The 17,755-nt window shown below is 58.5% G+C and overlaps 5 protein-coding genes across 5 annotated transcripts; 3 read left to right on the forward strand and 2 right to left on the reverse strand.

The window, feature by feature from the left end:
- Positions 1-395: 395 nt before the first annotated feature.
- UV8b_06815 (uncharacterized protein) lies at positions 396-1,734 on the reverse strand (the record flags this gene model as incomplete). The annotated part of the gene is made up of 2 exons (XM_043144312.1): positions 396-1,512; positions 1,661-1,734. 2 exons carry the CDS (start codon positions 1,732-1,734, stop codon positions 396-398), a joined length of 1,191 nt encoding a protein of 396 aa, XP_043000247.1.
- Positions 1,735-2,689: 955 nt separating this feature from the next.
- On the forward strand, positions 2,690-4,637 carry UV8b_06816 (uncharacterized protein; the record flags this gene model as incomplete). The annotated part of the gene is made up of 3 exons (XM_043144313.1): positions 2,690-3,044; positions 3,263-4,169; positions 4,238-4,637. 3 exons carry the CDS (start codon positions 2,690-2,692, stop codon positions 4,635-4,637), a joined length of 1,662 nt encoding a protein of 553 aa, XP_043000248.1.
- A 1,428-nt stretch (positions 4,638-6,065) lies between these two features.
- On the forward strand, positions 6,066-12,048 carry UV8b_06817 (uncharacterized protein; the record flags this gene model as incomplete). Its single annotated transcript, XM_043144314.1, has 3 exons — positions 6,066-6,675; positions 6,801-11,818; positions 11,989-12,048. The coding sequence occupies 3 exons, from the start codon at positions 6,066-6,068 to the stop codon at positions 12,046-12,048; spliced, it is 5,688 nt and encodes a 1,895-aa protein (XP_043000249.1).
- Positions 12,049-12,957: 909 nt separating this feature from the next.
- Positions 12,958-13,866, forward strand: UV8b_06818 (uncharacterized protein; the record flags this gene model as incomplete). The annotated part of the gene is made up of 2 exons (XM_043144315.1): positions 12,958-13,003; positions 13,076-13,866. The coding sequence occupies 2 exons, from the start codon at positions 12,958-12,960 to the stop codon at positions 13,864-13,866; spliced, it is 837 nt and encodes a 278-aa protein (XP_043000250.1).
- A 583-nt stretch (positions 13,867-14,449) lies between these two features.
- On the reverse strand, positions 14,450-15,655 carry UV8b_06819 (uncharacterized protein; the record flags this gene model as incomplete). Its single annotated transcript, XM_043144316.1, has 2 exons — positions 14,450-15,186; positions 15,376-15,655. The coding sequence occupies 2 exons, from the start codon at positions 15,653-15,655 to the stop codon at positions 14,450-14,452; spliced, it is 1,017 nt and encodes a 338-aa protein (XP_043000251.1).
- Between the last annotated feature and the right edge of the window lie 2,100 nt (positions 15,656-17,755).

Raw genomic sequence — 17,755 nt, forward strand, 5'->3', positions numbered from 1 at the left:
ATGGTGCGATTGGAACATGCATTTTTTCTTGCAAAGAGACGGCGTTGGGGTGCAGGTCGGGAAACTGTGTTTTGATCATATAGACGTCCGTTGAGCCGAGACGTCATGCTGGGTAGACAAGTTACAATGATGCCTTTTTTTCCCCTTCTTTTGCCCGCCCCACTGCAGGATGAGCTGGAGGCCATACTGTGATGTAGATGCTTCCGTAAGCTGCACAATTGCTCTATATATATAAGGCGTTGGTGGTGCGAGCTGAATCCCGCATCCGTAAGTCCCTAGCAACGCAAGGTCTCGACACCACGTGCGGGACGATTGTCTAGGCGTGACGGGTTTAAATACTCGCTGAGCGCGTTCCTCAACGACCCAGAATCCTAGCCAGCTCTTCCGTGACGCCTTCAAAACTCGCTGAGCGCTTTCCTCAACGACCCCAGAAACCTAGTCACCTCCTCCTCGGTGCCGACCGTTATCCTCAGACAGCCGACACAGTTCACCTCCTTGCCCCTGAATCGAACAATGACACCATCGTGCTGGGCGAGCTTCTCGTACACGGCCAGGGCCGCCGCATTGTCCGGCTGGCCGTCCCCGTTGAGCATCTCAAACAGCAGAAAGTTGCCGGCGGTGCCTCCTCGCAGCCTCCCGACGCCTGGGATCCCGGGCAGCTCCCGCAGCAGACGCTCGCGCTGAGCCGCGATCCTGGCGCGATTGGCCCGCATGGTGGCCAGGCCGCGCGGCCCGAGGGCGTGCTGGGCCAAGCAGCTGGTCGGGCTGGAGATGTTGTACGGCGCCTTGATGCTGTTGAGCAGCCGCGCGACGGGCGGCGAGGCGAAGGCGGCGCCGAGGCGGATGCCGGCCATGCCGAAGGCCTTGGAGAGGGTCTGCATGACCACCAGGTTGGGGTACTCGGCGACGAGGGCGGCGAGCGAGGAGCCCTCCGGGGCAAAGTCGACGTAGGCCTCGTCGAGGACCACGACGCCGTTCCAGGTCGGGTGGGCGAGGATCCGCCGCACGTCGTGCTCGGCGAGCAGGCAGCCGGTGGGGTTGCCGGGGGAGCAGAGGTAGGCGAGCTTGACGTCGGGCTCGCGCGCCAGGGCGGCGGAGACGGCGGCGACGTCGAGGGCGAAGTCGGGGGCCGGGGTGAGCGGCACCGCGACGAGGGAGACGTCGTTGACGTGCGCCGACACGGCGTACATGCCGTAGGTGGGGGGGCAGATGAGCATGCGGTCCCGGCCGGGGACGCAGAAGCACCGCAGCAGGGCGTCGATGGCCTCGTCGCTGCCGACGCCGACAAACAGGTTGTCCGGGGTGAGGGGCCGGGCGGTGCCGGTGTTGCGCAGGTCGCACAGCAGCTGCTTCAGGCGGTGCTGGTGAGGGTCGGGATACCGGTGCAGGCCGAGCGGGTCCAGGCCGAGGTCCAGGCCGTCGCGGGAGCCGACGGCGGCTGCGTCGATGGAGGGGCCAAAGGCATTCTCGTTGGCGTCGAGGAGTATGTTGCTGCCGTCGTCCTTGTAGTCACTGTCGCAGTGTTTAGCAGATGAACTGACCGAGGGGGGGGGGGGGGGAACTCTAGTAACGTTCGTGTTGAAAAGAAAAGAAAAAAAAAAACAACAAAAAAAGAAGAGTGAAAATGAGTAACATGGAATTTTGGGGCGGGGGTAGCTACTCTCGAGCACAGCGGTACGGTTGCAGCGTCAGAATGTTGGGCCGCGCGCACGTCTCCAAATTGAACGGCGACATGGCGGAAAAAGCGTCTGGCGACTCCCAAGCAGGCCTTTTTCTCGCCTTGCTTGTTTTGGTTTGTCCCGGAGCAGAGGACGAGATGGCGATACGATGGAAAGAGGCGGGTTGAAGACCTGACTCATGCCGAGTTCGGAGCTGCACGGCGCCCAGGACGAAATTTGTCACGGACCCGACTGGGTAACGGACGGTGGTGCCGGTGCGGGCCTGGGTTGAAAAACACACGAATTGACGAATCAACGCGCGCGGATACTGCACCGAGTTTCGCCGACTGGGCTGCCTGCCCATTTGAGCGGTTAGTCAGCTTCCAGAACGGAAAACGAACCAACCCCAGCAGCACGCAGCCTGGTTGGCCCCACATTCCCCACCTGGCGGCTCAGGGCCGGAACAACGTTCCAGCTCGCAGCAAAATCTGGCTGTTGGGGGGGGGGGGTCCCAAGTTCAGTCTGATCTTGACTAACATCACCACCTCCATCGCCTCCAGCTCGGATCCGACGCGCCATCGCGTCAGCACGAACAAGGCCCCCGCCAGCGTCGCTCCGGGTTAAGCAGGCACCGCCCGGCCTAGCACCACACGGTGTATCGCTCGCCCGTAGCTGGCCCCCCCCCCGCGCAGCTCCTTCCCGACGTCGACAACCCACGAGCCTGCTCGTCGCACAGCTCCCGTTTCGACGCGCGAAACCTCCGCAGCCTGGGCGTTGCGGGTACTTCTCCCAACCAAGGGGCATCGTCTCCCGGTAGCGTCGAGGGTTTCCTTTCTCTGCACCGCTCTCTTCCCCGCGCGTGAGGGCAACGAAAGCCCTCGGTTGCTAGTCGTCACAGCGCCAAGAAGCGCGCCTGCTGCCTGCTGCCTCTTGCTCGATCGCCTACCTGGTTAAGCGCGTCGTCGCCGACAGCGTCTGCGCTTCCTACGACCTTTTGAAACGAAGAAAGCGACGGAGGCTGTCTCGCTGCCATGTATAATGCAGGATATGGCTTTGGCAACCCGGCCTTTAACCAACCCGGCGCGCCGCAACAACCCCAACAACAACCGCAGCAGCCGCCACAGCCGCAACAACAACAACCGCAACCGCAACAACCGCAGCCGCAGCAGCAGCAGCAGCAGCAGCAGCAGCAGCAGCACTCGCCGCACTCGCCGCACCAGCAGCAACAGCAGCCGAATCCCCAGCCATTGTACAATCAGCAGCAGCAGTTCGCCGGCATGCCTCAAGGGTCCTTCAACCCCGGAAACAACGCTCAGATGATGCAAGGCATGCCCGCGGGCATGATGCAGAACTCGGCCATGCCTAGCATGCCTCCCAATGGACAGAGTGAGTGAGCGACTCTCCTTTTAGCTTTCGTCTGATTATCGACGTTGGGGGGAAGTGCAGCGTCCGTGCCCAGTGGGGAAATTCATGGAGCGCGTTTGACGCTCTGCCGAAACAGTCTGGCTGGAGCTTGGCTTTTTGCTTTTTACCACCCGCAAGATGTCTGGTTGCTTGTGCCGTTGCCCCGATTCGACTCAGCTTCTGACAGCTTATGTTCGCAGTGCCCGGCTACCCTCAACAGTTTCCAGGAGCAGCTTACGGGCAGCTGATGCCGGGCGGCGTACCGCCCAACTTTGCGCCGAACAACTACATGATGACCGGTGGAATGCAAGCCTTTCCAATGAATCAAACGGGCATGAATCTTCAGCAAGTGCAGATGATGCAACGGATGCAAGCGCAGCAAGCCGCTCAACAGGCGCCGCCGCCGCCGCCGCAGCAGCAGCAGCATCACCCTCATCAACAATATCAACAACCTCAGCCTCAGTCGCATCAGCAGCAACCACAGCAGCCGCAGTCACAACAGCATCCGCCGCAACAGCAGCACCCACTGCAACAGCAGCAACCACAATCACAGCAGTCACAGCATCCACCACCACATCAGCAGCAGCAGCATCGTCATCACCACCATCATCAACAACAACATCAATCGCAACAAGAACAGCCCCAGCAACACCAACCACTTCAGCCGCAACACCAGACCCTTCCCGGAGTAAGCCAGACGACCACCCCCCAACGGCCTTCGAGCGCTGCTCAGGGCACTCCAACCAATCCCATGTTGCAGCATCAGCCGCAGTTCGCGACACCGCAGCCGCACCCTCACAACCAGCCTTCGCAAAACGCACAGCAAGCTCCCTCTCTAGGTACACCCCAGACACCAACCTTCTCTACCAATCACACCAGCGGAGCGGGCATGCCTACGACCGGGACGCCCCTGAGTCCTAGATCAGAGTCGCGAGAGAAGGAGAGGTTTGCTCTACTCTTGGACATCAACCATGAACTGCTGTATGAATCTATACAGATTCAATCCACGCAACAGGAGCTGAAGAAAGAGAACCCCCCCACAAGTGGCAGCCAAGGCGATCGAAAGCCAACCGAAGAAGAAAACCTGTTTCAGCAGGACTACCTCCAGTATGTGCTTGGATGAGTTATCCCGACCACTCGGCTTTTGGGGAGTTTCTAACAGCCTATTCAAACAGATGCATGAGAAGGCTACAGGCAAACCTGTCTTATATGGCTGCTCTCGCAGACCGGAAGCCAGAGGTCAAGGTTCCTCCGTGTCCGGCATATCTCAGCGCACCGCCCCTGAACCTGTCGCTAAGACTAAGGTCACCCTCTGTCGTACCAGAAGGGCAGGATGCAAACATTGACACCGTGGCAGATCGACAAGAACGAGACAAGTCAATCAGGGACTTGTATAAAAGGCTCCAGGCAGTCTTCCCAGGCTTCGACCCCAAGAAGGAACCCGCATTCCGCATGCCTGGACCTGGCCAAAAGTCCGGCGGTCAAGGCTCGAATCAGGCGAGCCCTACCGTTCAACAAAATCCCCAGATGCCCACCATGTCGGCACCCGTCGGCAACCCTGGCGTGATGGGTTAATCTCGGTTTGTCTGTGTGAAATTAAAGCCTAATCGCAGACGCGGGAAGCCTTTGCAAGTGAGGCATGCCCTCGAAAGCCGCTCATGTCATGCACATCAAGAGGGGCGTTGAAGAGTCGCTGTTGGCATCGAGAAGGGTTCCGCCGCGCTTGGTCGGAATCGACTTTGAAGATGGACCCGTCTCTGACGGACAGGCAATAGCGTCCTGGGCGTGGGGGCATTGGGAATATCTTGGCCAGGATATGTGTGCTGCGACCATGGACGGGTAGATGACGGGCAGGCTCGTTTGCTATCCCTGATCGACACAAACGAGGCAAAAGACTTTGGGCGGCGTATGTACAGGTAGCACGGTGTGAAATCTGCGGTTGGAAAACTTCAATAGTGCAAGTCAGTTTGGGTGTACACTAGTGCAGATCACTGGCATGGTTTCTACGGCTGACGGGTTGTAGCAAGAATTGTTGTGCGGGTAGTTTCTTGTTCGTGAACATGTCGACAACTTGAGCCCATCTTCACTGCCGGGTATAAAACGCTAGTCGATAGGCTGTAGATCCGTAGTCTCTTTTCTAAATAGGAAAAAAAAAAAGAAAGAAAGAAAGAAAAGAAAAAAAAAGGGGGAGGAAAAAAAAAAAGGTAAAGAAAACTAGGGACAGGACTATTGCCCTCGATGGGAACAAATAATCTCAAAAAGTTTGACTCCGTAGAGTTGGTTGGTGACCAAAGTTTTTCTTGGATGCGCGCGGGGCTTGTGGTCCGTGAGGGGCGGGGCAAGCATGCCTTGACCAAGGGAACCTGGATGCCTGGTGGTACCGAGTACTCCGTACTCTGTCCTCCGTTGTCGGTACTCCGCTGTCGGTAGTCCGTACTCCGTACGTCGTACGAATACCTGGTCGCGGTGGGTCGTCGTGCAGGCGCTGTAACTGCCATTGGCCAATAAGAGGCCGTCGCAGCGGAGACTTCCCACCACCATTGACGCAATCAGGGACCTTCAACTGGCGAAGGCGGGACAAAAAAAAAATTTGGATAGAGAAATAAAAATTCCAAATCCCGCTTTAGGCTCCTCCCTCCTCTCCGCCCTGCTTCCATCACCCTCTCGACACCGACAGTTCATTCCGAGGGAGAAGAGAACACACCGAACCTGTTGTGGCAAATGATTACGAGGAAAAGCTTCTGACCTGTCCAAGGCGGCTCTGCGAACGAGTTTACTTGCCCAGCCGTCGCTAGCAGCTGCCACCACCGCACCTTGAGCATTATTCTCACCATCAATTTCAGCCCCGCCAAGGGTTTTTTTATTTTTTATTTTTTTTTGCTTCTTTTTTATTATAAAGAAAAGTTATTTTTTCCCCTTCTCTATTCCCTTGTTTCTTCTTTGGCCACTCCAAGCACATTGTTTCAAATAAGCAGACTTCCCCCCCCCCCTCCCAAAAAAAAGATGGCAATCAGCGCGCTGCCGCCCTCGTCGGCGCGCTTCTCGAGCGTCTGCGACGATGGCCTCGTCTGCCTTGAGCTCGAGGATGGCTCTGCCTACACAGGTTATAGCTTTGGAGCCAAAAAGAGCATTGCTGGAGAGCTGGTCTTCCAGACGGGCATGGTAGGATACCCCGAGTCTCTGACCGACCCGTCTTATCGCGGTCAGATCCTCGTCATCACTTTCCCCCTCGTCGGAAACTACGGCGTGCCCTCCCGCGAGACGGCGGATGAGCTGTTGGGCGACTTGCCCGCCCATTTCGAATCCTCCAAAATTCACGTTGCTGGTCTTGTTACCGCGTCGTACTGCGGCGAGGATTTCTCTCACTTTCTGGCCACCTCGTCTCTCGGCACGTGGCTCAAAGAGCAAGGCATTCCCGCCATGTATGGCGTTGATACTAGAGCCTTGACCAAGAAGATTCGACAGAAGGGCAGCATGCTTGGCAAGATGAGACTCCAGGTCAAGGGGGCCCAAGCCAACGGAGTCATCAATGGTGCTGTTGCCGCTGCTTCTGCGGAACAATTCGCAGAGACGGAGTGGGTAGATCCCAACGAGAGCAATCTCGTCGCCGAGGGTGAGTTTTTTTTTTTTCTTTTCCCCTTTTCTTTGTTTTTCCCTCCTCTTTCTTCCAATAGTCCCTTCTACTTATGATGATGGCTGTGGCTTAGGACTTGTTGCTCATCATTTCCTTCCTTGTAGTGTCTATCAAAGCTCCCAAGCTATATAAACCACCAAGCTCCGTGGCCAGCCGCAAGCATCCCTCGGGCCGACCCATTCGTGTTCTATGTCTAGACGTCGGTATGAAATACAACCAGCTGAGATGCTTCCTCAAACGCGGCGTTGAGGTCATGGTCTGCCCTTGGGACCATGACCTGGCCAAGGAGGCTGGCGACAAGTATGACGGACTCTTCCTCTCCAACGGCCCAGGCGACCCATCGATTCTCGATGTTACAGTCAGAAACATACAAGCCGTCATGGAGAAGAACAAGACGCCTGTGTTTGGCATCTGTCTCGGCCACCAGTTGCTCGCTCGTGCTTCTGGGGCCCGGACTAGCAAAATGAAGTTTGGCAACCGCGGCCACAATATCCCTTGCACCAGCATGGTCACCGGAAAGTGCCACATCACCTCGCAAAACCACGGCTTCGCTGTCGACGCCAACACCCTGGCTCTCGGCTGGAAGGAACTGTTTGTCAACGCCAACGATGGCAGCAACGAGGGTATTATGCACGTCGACAAGCCCTACTTTAGCGTCCAGTTCCACCCCGAAAGCACCCCGGGTCCTCGCGATACCGAGTTTCTTTTTGACGTCTTCATCGACACCATTGTCAAGTGCTCGGAAAATCCAGCTCTCTTGCAGCAACCCGTCAGCTTCCCTGGCGGCACCGTGGAAGAGAATGAGAGGCTTCATCCTCGCGTCTCCGTCAAGAAGGTCCTGGTGCTTGGTAGCGGTGGTCTCAGCATTGGGCAGGCTGGCGAGTTCGACTACTCGGGCAGCCAGGCCATCAAGGCTCTCAAGGAGGAGGGCATCTACACCATTTTGATCAACCCCAACATTGCCACCATCCAAACCTCGACGGGGCTGGCCGACAAGGTCTACTTCCTGCCGGTCAACGCCGAATTCGTACGCAAGGTCATACACTACGAACGGCCCGACGCCATCTATGTCACCTTTGGCGGTCAGACTGCCTTGCAGGTCGGTATCCAGCTCAAGGACGAATTCGAGGGCCTTGGCGTCAAGGTGCTGGGCACCCCCATCGACACCATCATCACGACGGAGGATCGCGAACTGTTTGCCCGCTCAATGGATTCCATCGGCGAGAAGTGCGCCAAGTCTGCGTCCGCCAGCAACGTGGAGGAGGCTCTGCGTGTCGTCAAGGACATTGGATTTCCCGTCATTGTTCGTGCCGCCTACGCGCTCGGCGGCCTCGGCAGCGGCTTTGCCAACAACGACGATGAACTCCTCGACCTTTGCAACAAGGCTTTTGCGGCCAGTCCCCAGGTTCTCATTGAACGCAGCATGAAGGGCTGGAAGGAGATTGAATACGAAGTTGTCCGCGACGCCCAGGATAACTGCATCACCGTCTGCAACATGGAGAACTTTGACCCCCTGGGCATCCATACCGGCGATTCCATCGTCGTCGCTCCTTCCCAGACCCTTTCTGACGAAGATTACAACATGCTGCGAACCACGGCCGTCAACGTCATCCGACACCTTGGCGTGGTTGGCGAGTGCAACATCCAGTACGCCCTCAACCCCTTTTCCAGAGAATACTGCATCATCGAGGTCAACGCTCGTCTGTCCCGATCGTCCGCACTGGCCTCCAAGGCCACGGGCTATCCCCTGGCTTTCATTGCCGCGAAGCTTGGTCTCGGCATCCCCCTCAAGGAGATTAAAAACTCCGTCACGAAATCCACGTGCGCCTGTTTCGAGCCCTCTCTCGACTACTGCGTCGTCAAGATGCCTCGTTGGGACCTGAAGAAGTTCACCCGCGTGTCCACCCAGCTGGGCTCTTCCATGAAGAGTGTGGGAGAGGTCATGAGCATCGGTCGTTCCTTTGAGGAGGCGATCCAGAAGGCCATACGCTCGATCGACTTCCACAATCTCGGCTTCGGCGAGACCAAGGCCCTCATGAGCATCGACGACGAGCTTCAGACCCCGTCGGATCAGCGGCTTTTTGCCATTGCCAACGCCATGCACGAGGGGTACACGGTCGACAAGATCTGGGAGATGACCAAGATCGACAAGTGGTTCCTGCGCAAGCTCAAGGGCCTCAGCGACTTTGCCAAAGACATGAGCCGGTACACCACCAAGGACATTGTGCGCAGCCCTGGCCTGCTGCTCCAAGCCAAGCGCCTCGGGTTCTGCGACCGTCAGCTGGCCAAGTTCTGGGATTCCAACGAGATTGCCGTGCGGCGCATGCGTCTCGAGGCGGGCATCCGGCCGCTTGTGAAGCAGATTGACACAGTAGCCGCCGAATTCCCGGCCTTTACCAACTATCTGTACCTGACTTACAACGCCAGCGAGCACGATGTCTCATTCGACGACCATGGCGTCATGGTTCTTGGTTCTGGCGTCTACCGCATCGGCTCATCGGTCGAGTTTGACTGGTGCTCTGTTCGCGCGATTAGGACTCTGCGCAGCAGCGGCTTCAAGACCGTCATGGTCAACTACAATCCCGAGACGGTCAGCACCGACTACGACGAAGCCGACAAGCTGTACTTTGAGAACATCAACCTCGAGACGGTGCTGGACATCTACCAGCTCGAGGCTGCCAGCGGCGTTCTCGGGGCGATGGGCGGTCAGACGCCCAACAACATTGCCCTGCCGCTGCACCGAGCCGGCGTCAAGGTCCTCGGCACCTCCCCCGAGATGATCGACATGGCGGAGAACAGGTACAAGTTCTCCCGCATGCTGGACCGCATCGAAGTCGACCAGCCCACGTGGAAGGAGCTCACCAGCTTCTCGGAGGCGCGAGAGTTTTGCAATGCCGTCGGCTACCCCGTGCTCGTCAGGCCGTCATACGTGCTGTCTGGCGCCGCCATGAACACCGTCTACTCGGAGAAGGACCTGGAGAGCTACCTGGCTCAGGCCGCCGAGGTTTCGCGGGAGCACCCCGTCGTCATCTCCAAGTACATTGAGAACGCCAAGGAAATCGAGATGGATGCGGTCGCCAAGGACGGCGTCGTCGTCGGCCACTTCATCTCGGAGCACGTGGAGAACGCGGGAGTCCACTCGGGCGACGCCACGCTCATTCTGCCCCCGCAGGACTTGGAGAAGACGACGATTGAGAGGATCGAAGAGGCCACCCGAAAGATTGGTGCCGCCCTGAACGTGACGGGGCCCTTCAACATTCAGTTCATTGCCAAGGACAACGACATCAAGGTGATCGAATGCAACGTTCGCGCCTCGCGATCCTTTCCCTTTGTCTCCAAGACGATGGGGGTCGACCTGATCGAGATGGCCACCAAGGCCATCATGCACCAACCTTTTGAGGAGTATCCTGCCACGACGATCCAGCCCGATTGCGTCGGCGTCAAGGTGCCGCAGTTCAGTTTCTCGCGGCTCTCGGGCGCCGATCCGGTGCTGGGCGTGGAGATGGCCTCGACCGGGGAGGTGGCTTGCTTCGGCGTGGACAAGTACGAAGCTTACCTGAAGGCGCTGCTGTCGACCGGCTTCAAGATTCCCAAGGCCAACGTGCTCCTGTCGGTCGGCTCGTACAAGGACAAGAAGGAGCTGCTGCCGTCGATCCAGAAGCTGCAGCGCATCGGCTACAAGCTGTTCGCCACGGCCGGCACTGCCGACTTCCTGCAGGAGCACGGCGTGCAGGTTCAGTTCCTCGAGGTTCTGGGACGGGACGAGGACATCAGCTCCGAGTTTTCCCTCACGCAGCACCTGGCCAAGAACATGATTGACCTGTACATCAACCTGCCTTCGAACAACAAGTACCGCCGGCCCGCCAACTACATGAGCAAGGGCTACAAGACGCGCCGCATGGCCGTCGACTACCAGATTCCGCTCGTGACCAACGTCAAGAATGCCAAGATTCTGGTCGAGGCCATTGCGCGCCACGTCTACTTGGACGTCTCGAAGCGTGATTTCCAGCTGAGCAAGCCGGCTGCTCCCGCGGCTTCCCCCTGGAGCCGGTCCGCCAAGACGCCCGAGATGAAGGCTACCCTGCCTTCCATCGGGCAGGTGACGTCGGACAGCAGCCCCCGGCGCCGAACGGTGGTTGACGGAATCCTGGGCTCGCCCCCTCGCGGTGGTCACATTGACGAGCTCAGCCTCCTGCCCGCGGCCGTGCAGGCCTTTTCCGTCAGCCCCTCGGTCCTGAAGCTCCTGTCTCAGCCCAGCGTGTTCAACAATAGCCACGTGTTGTCGGTCAAGGAGTACACCCGGGCCGATCTTCACCTGCTCTTCACGGTGGCGCAGGAGATGCGCCTCGGCGTGCAGCGCGCCGGCGTGTTGGACCTGTTGCGAGGTCGGGTGCTGTGCACGCTGTTCTACGAGCCGTCGACCAGGACGTCGGCCTCGTTCGACGCCGCCATGCAGCGGCTCGGCGGCCGCACCGTGTCGGTGCCCACGTCGCAGTCCTCTGTCAGGAAGGGCGAGTCGCTGCAGGACACGCTGCGCACGCTGGCCTGTTACGGCGACGCCATCGTGCTGCGGCACCCGGACGAGAACTCGGTGGAGATTGCGGCAAAGTACAGCGACGTGCCCGTCATCAACGGAGGCAACGGCAGCAGGGAGCACCCCACGCAGGCGTTCCTGGACCTGTTCACCATCCGGGAGGAGCTGGGCACTGTGCAGGGGCTGACCATAACGTTCCTGGGCGATCTGCTGTACGGCCGAACCGTGCATTCGCTGGTGCAGCTCCTGCGGCACTACCAGGTGCAGGTGCAGCTGGTGGCCCCCCGAGGCCTGGAGCTGCCCGGGGACGTGAAGGAGCAGCTGGTGCGAAGCGGTCGGCTCTTGTGCGAGTCGGAGACGCTGACGCCCGAGATAATCGCCCGCAGCGACGTCCTGTACTGCACGCGCGTGCAGCAAGAACGGTTCGAGAGGAAGGAGCAATACGACCTGGTCAAGGACTCGTACCGGGTGGACAATGCCGCTCTGAAGCATGCCAAGAGCCAGATGGTGGTTATGCATCCGCTGCCGAGGAACGAGGAAGTGGCGGACGAGGTGGACTTTGACCAGCGCGCGGCGTACTTTCGGCAGGTGAGTTGTCATGCTGTGCTTTGCCTGTTTGCCTGTTTGCCTGTTTGTTTTTTTTTTTCCCCTTTTTCCCCCTTTTTTTTCTCTTTTTTTCCCTTGTCCTTTTTTCTCGCTTGTGTCTCTCTGGCGAGATGCCTCTCTCCCCCCAGGGTCGCTGACGTGCTGGCGGGTAGATGCGCTACGGACTATACTGCAGGATGGCGCTGCTGGCGCTCGTCATGGCTCCGTCGTAGGCCAGGGGCCATGTGGACGGCTGCCAGGCACGTTTTGCGAGGCCAGAAAAGAAGAAAAAAGAACGAGGAGGAACCAAAAGGCAACTTCCCAGACAGTGTGGCAGTGTCAGTGTATAGACGTTGATTTCGGCCCGGTGGTCCATAGACTTGATCTTTTTCCCAAGGTATTTTGTCTTTTGTAGATTTCGTAGTGTTTGGCCCCTCGAGCATTCCATTACAACGTATGCATGTATGGTATGCATGGGATATATGGTATGCGTGGTTAGGTAGGTAGGTATGGTATTGCATGTGCAAGGTAGGTATGCGATATATGTATGGTACGGTACGTTTGTGGTAGGAATGGCGAGTGTACGTAGGTAGGTACTGCATGTATGGAGGCGTGTGCGTAGCCACGGTCGTGGGGACCGTGTATAGTACTGCATAAATAGGACCTAGGTACCCTTGTGTAGTTGAATAGAATTTATTTTTTAATTCATGTTGCGCGGAGCAATTGTGAGGCTACGGGGTGCGGCTTTCTTGGGCTTCATATGAAGCACGGAGTACTGCGATGAATTGCGGCGGTGATGGATGCTGTCTGCACCTGCCTGCACCCGCCTGCACCTGGCGGCGTCGCCAAGAAAAGTGGCACGGCATCCCGGCTGGGTCACGTTTCCCGCCCCACGCTGCCGGCATCGGCGCCAGCTCCAACCGCCCACCTCCGCCACGAGACATGCATCACATCCCCACATGCATCCGCCCACACAGCACTCACAGGCTTGCCGATCCCTCAAACCGCCTCGACTTGGCCCAACACCCACGGCGCGACACCCACGCAGCAGCAGCGAAGCGAAGCGAAGCGAAGCGAAGCGAAGCGAAGCGATATCCCGCATGCGCAGCCGCTGCGCCCTCGCCCTCCGACGCACCTCCGCCATGGGGCTCTCCGCCGCCGCCGCCGCCCCGCCCTCCAAACTCATCTGTACGAGCTCGTCTCTCCCCCCTCCCTGCCTCTGCGATCCGTCCCTTTTTTTTTTAATTTTGTTTCTCGCAGTCGCCCCGGCGGGATCCGCCCCCCACGGCCAGGCCGAGCAGTTCACCAGGGCCACCCTCTCGCGCAGGCAGCTCGACGCCTCGCCCACCCGCCAGTTCGGGCGGTGGTTCGCCGAGGCCCAGGCCGCGCGGGCGCCGCAGCCCGAGGCGTGCGTCCTGTCCACGGCGGAGCTGCCCTCGGGCCGCGTGTCCTCGCGCGTCGTCTACCTCAAGGAGCTCGACGCCGCGGGCGGCTACGTCGTCTACTCCAACCTGGGGACGTCGCGCAAGGCCGCCGACCTGGCGACCAACCCGCACGCCGCGCTCGTCTTCCACTGGCCCGCGCTGCAGCGCCAGGTGCGCGTCGAGGGCGTCGCCGCCCGCTGCTCCCGGGCCGACAGCCAGGTCTACTTTGACACGAGGGTGCGGGGCAGCCGCATCGGCGCGTGGGCGAGCCGCCAGAGCCGGGTGCTGGAGCCGAGGCGGCGAAATGGCGGCGGCCATGGCCACGAGGAGGACGACCATGACCATGACCATGACCATGACCAGGGCGATGACGATGACGATGACGATGACGGCAGGGCCCAGCTGGACGAGTGGGTGGCCGAGGCGGAGCGCCGCTTCGAGGGCTGCGACGACATCCCCGTGCCGGACTTTTGGGGCGGCCTGCGCATCACGCCCTCCAGGGTCGAGTTCTGGCAGGGCAGGGAGAGCCGGCTGCACGATCGCTTCGCCTACGTGCGCGAGGGGGACGGTGGCGCCGACGGTGGCGCCGAGGATGGAGAGTGGAGGATCGAGAGGTTGAGCCCGTGAGCTTCTTTTGCACGCTGCGAGCTTGCCGCCACGCGACAAGAGGCACACACAACACACGGCTGGCTCGTTTCCCGCCCCGTCGGGAGTTGTGTTTTGTGTGTTCTCAGCAGTCAGTCACTGGGCTGGCTCTAGCAAAGGACGGAATCGCCGAGGACGATGCCTCCTTTTGTCTGGATTGCCAGGTTGGCCATGATCTTTTACTTGGTCAGATGATTAGGTCCCGATGAGTAGCCAGCACCCGTACTCCGTGTTCGCAAAAGGAAATATGAAAAAAAAGAAGGAAAGAAAGCAGGCAAGCAAGCAAGCAAGCAACTTTGTAAATCAGCAGGCCCATGATATCCAGCAGGAATGACAGAAAATAGAGAAGAGTTGATCAGAAACAAGAAAAGGACACATGCGCTGCTGCCATGCAAACGTCTTCTTTTTTTCCCGCACATGCACCACATTTCTACATGCAGAGTTTCCTGGCAAACCGCTGAAAAGCAATCCTTGGCCCAGTACTCTGTACGGCACATACCGGCAACGTCAAATCGCTCACACAAATAAATATGCACACGCGGTTGGGGTTCCTGCCCCCCAAATATCAAAAATAGCATGTTCCATCCACTTCAGTAGTTGCGCGGCATCGCTCTTCCAAAGGCGTCAATAAAAGGCCAGGCCCAGCCGCCAATCTTGTTGCCGCTGGAATCGCCGTCCTGGACCGTTTGTGACCAGCAACGAAGCCAGCGTCGTCGCCGTGGCTGCTCGAGATGCTGTCGGGAGGCGACAGCTCGCGCGCGTGCCACTCGTGCTGCTGACCGGCCAGCTGCATATCCACCATGGCATCAGCCAGGCAGTCTTCGTCGCAGAGCGGCATGATTCGGTAATCCAGACTTTCCATGATGCATCGCTCCGTGACGTTGAGCTGCTCGTAAGACCAGATGCCGCGACCCCACGCATCGCAATAGTACCGTGATAGCTGCTGAGGGTCTTGGGTGAACTTGACGGCAATGACCAGGGCCGCAACAACTATGATTTCGGGGGGAACAGAGTCAATGTGGAGCATCTGGTGTTGCTGGTGTTGATAGAGCAGCGGAGCGGGAGGGAGGCTGTGTCGTTTACTCGTCGCCGATGATTGTGCGGGAGCACCTGGAACAAGCGGGCAACAGAGCCGCCACGCTCGGGAAAACGTCTTGTCCAGACTATCGAGAATGCATACCGCAAGGGCTACGGTCTCGATGGGTAGATCGGCTCGGCTAAGGATCGCCTGCACCACAGGAACAGAGGCGGTGGTGAGGGAAGCCGACGACGGTATGAGATTGACCAAGTGGATGGCAGGTCCTGTTGGAAGTCGGGGATTATTAGCCATTGGGGTGAAAGGGGAAGAAAGAAGGAGAAGGAGGGCAGGAAGAAAAGATATAAACAGGCAGACCCAAGGAGCCAACTTGGTCGGTCCCTGGTAGCCCAACGGTCGGGGGGGAAAGCTCGTGGGATTTTAGACACCGCTTCACCCAGCTCGTCGCAACGAACCTCGGTATTTGGCATTGAACTGCTCTCCATCGCTTAGCCCGCTCGAGGCAATGGCACTAGGGGACGGGTTTTCCTTGTACGTCGGAGGCGGCGTGGGCAGGTTTGAAAGCGGGCGATAGGTGAAGTAAGTGCTGGCGCTGGCGTCGTAGTTGCTTGCTGAAGCAGCGGTTCCAGCAGCGGTTCCAGCAGCGGTTCCAGCCGCCGCAACGGGAATGCCTTTTTCATCTCGACGCATGCTGCTTACTTGGGTGCTTTTGCAGCTCTGTTGCTCCTTGGACATGGCCACTCCTCAGTTGGCTATTCTGCAAGCACTCTCCCATGTTTCAACGCCAGAGACAGAGAGAGCGATGTTGGTCCCTTGCCTTGCCCGTTTGTCCCCTTGTCCAGCGGGTGAATGTATGATGCGCGAGTATGTCAGTGCCAGTGCCAGCCGTGTGACTGGGGTGATTTCGGATCCTTTTTGGCGGGCCAAACAAGGATGTGATGACGCGAGCAGCGTACGCTCCCCTTCACAGGCCCAACTCGTTTGGATATTCGGCGACGGAGACAGAGGACGGAGCCAGAGACAACGGGAGGAGAGGATACCGAGGCAACTGCACACAACGAATGCCTAGAGTCAGAAAACGGGAGAAAAAAAAATTAAAAAAAAGGGGGGGAGGAAACGAAGAAAAGGACGGGGCGAACGAGGAATTCGGGAAAGGCGGTGTTGTGTTGCTATGTATTAATTCCGGTCTGCCCTCCATAAATGAACAAATCCCATGCCCACGCACATGCCCACGTCTATCTATGCCCATGCCCATGCCCATGCTCATGCCACGGCCAAGCCTTGCCGTCCGGGTTCCTGAGGCCGGACCAAGCAACGCCAACACGAACTAGGGGCAGGGCCCAGGGGAAGTCGAGACCCTTTGATTTCATCAGCCTGTGAGCGGGGGCTCTTGTCCCGCAAGCAAGCCCTCGATAAAACAGCCCCAATATTGTCAGGGCTGGCTGGGTCAGGCGAACCAGGCGAGAACCGTCGTCACAAGCCCAAGTGAGGCGGAAGAAATGAGGGCGATGCCATTGCGATGCCATTGCGATGTCTCCTTTTTCCGCGCCGCGTCGCCTTTGCCGTCTGCAGCAATGCTCTGCCGGCTTTGTCCCTCGGCTGCCTCCCGGCTGTCTCACGGCTGGTCCCCCGTCATTGTCTAGCTGAAAGATTTGACTGCGCTGTCAGGGTGCCGACCTGAGTGCATCAGCTAGATGCGTAAACCCCGCTTCTCGGGCCAAGCCAAGACTCTGCCTGCAATGCTGTCAAGTACTCCGTAAGCCGGCAGCAAACCATTCATCAGCAGGGGTGTTGTCAGCTTGTCCGCTGGCAGGCTGCAGCAGCATCCATCCATCCATCCATCACAGCCGCGTTGCTCCGACAGGCTTCCAAGCCCGCCTACCCGCCAGTTCCTCCATGGTGCTCCATATTTTTAGTGCCCAAATCCATACTATGTATCGAAGCACAGGGCCCAGGGGTATCCGGTGGGCAAGACAAGGCACCTGGGGCTATGGCTTGCGGGCCAAGTGCGTGACTTGTCCATCATCATCATGGCCACCGAGACTAGGGCAGCCAGCATTGCGCACATTTTACGCAACGGCCGTGGTCGAGCAAACCAGATACCTGGCTTTCCCTGGCCTCGAACCTATCGCGTAACACGGCATGGCAGAGGGGGGCAATGGCCGCGCCTTTGAGAGCGGGATTCCGCTCGAGCTGGTCCGGATAGACACGCCGACTACTCAAGCCACAGGCGCCATGCTTTCAACCATCGACCCGTCCGGACAGCCATTCGAGCACGATGATGCGTCGTAGGTTGGTGCTAGTCCAAAACTCCCGTAGGTTGGCATCCGAGGCCTATCCTGGTTGCGGGTTGCGGGTTGCGGTTGCGCAGATGGATGGATATTCACGAGACTGGTCACACGCGCAGCAAAGAGGCCTTCTTTGTGGCTTGCGTTTATATCCATTTATTAAAACGTTATTTCTGTGGTATGTGCTGCGAACAGTCAGTGGCCCACCCACTCCAAATCTCGCATCAGGCTTGGCAACTGTCACCCTAGCGCGGTACGCGAAATGGTAGGGGGAACGGTTGAACGTTTGTTTCTGTCGACGCCAGGTGAAATTTCTGTCGACGCTACTCCGTAGGTGAAACGAAACGGTCAACTGCAGCCGGCGTGTCATGTCGCGTGAAGATGACGTCCAGCTTCTCCCCGTAACCACGGACATGCCGGCGCTCACCAAGCGCCTTGTTCGGGTAACCTCCTCCGTACAATGGCCCGTATCTTTCTCTCGGGTCTCACGGTCATGGTACCAGCCAGAACAAGGGCTGGTTATGGCGTGGTGTGTGATTGAGCCAGC

Source organism: Ustilaginoidea virens, chromosome 5 (genome assembly GCF_000687475.1).
Source record: "Ustilaginoidea virens chromosome 5, complete sequence".
In the NCBI taxonomy this organism is placed as follows: Eukaryota; Fungi; Ascomycota; class Sordariomycetes; order Hypocreales; family Clavicipitaceae; genus Ustilaginoidea; species Ustilaginoidea virens.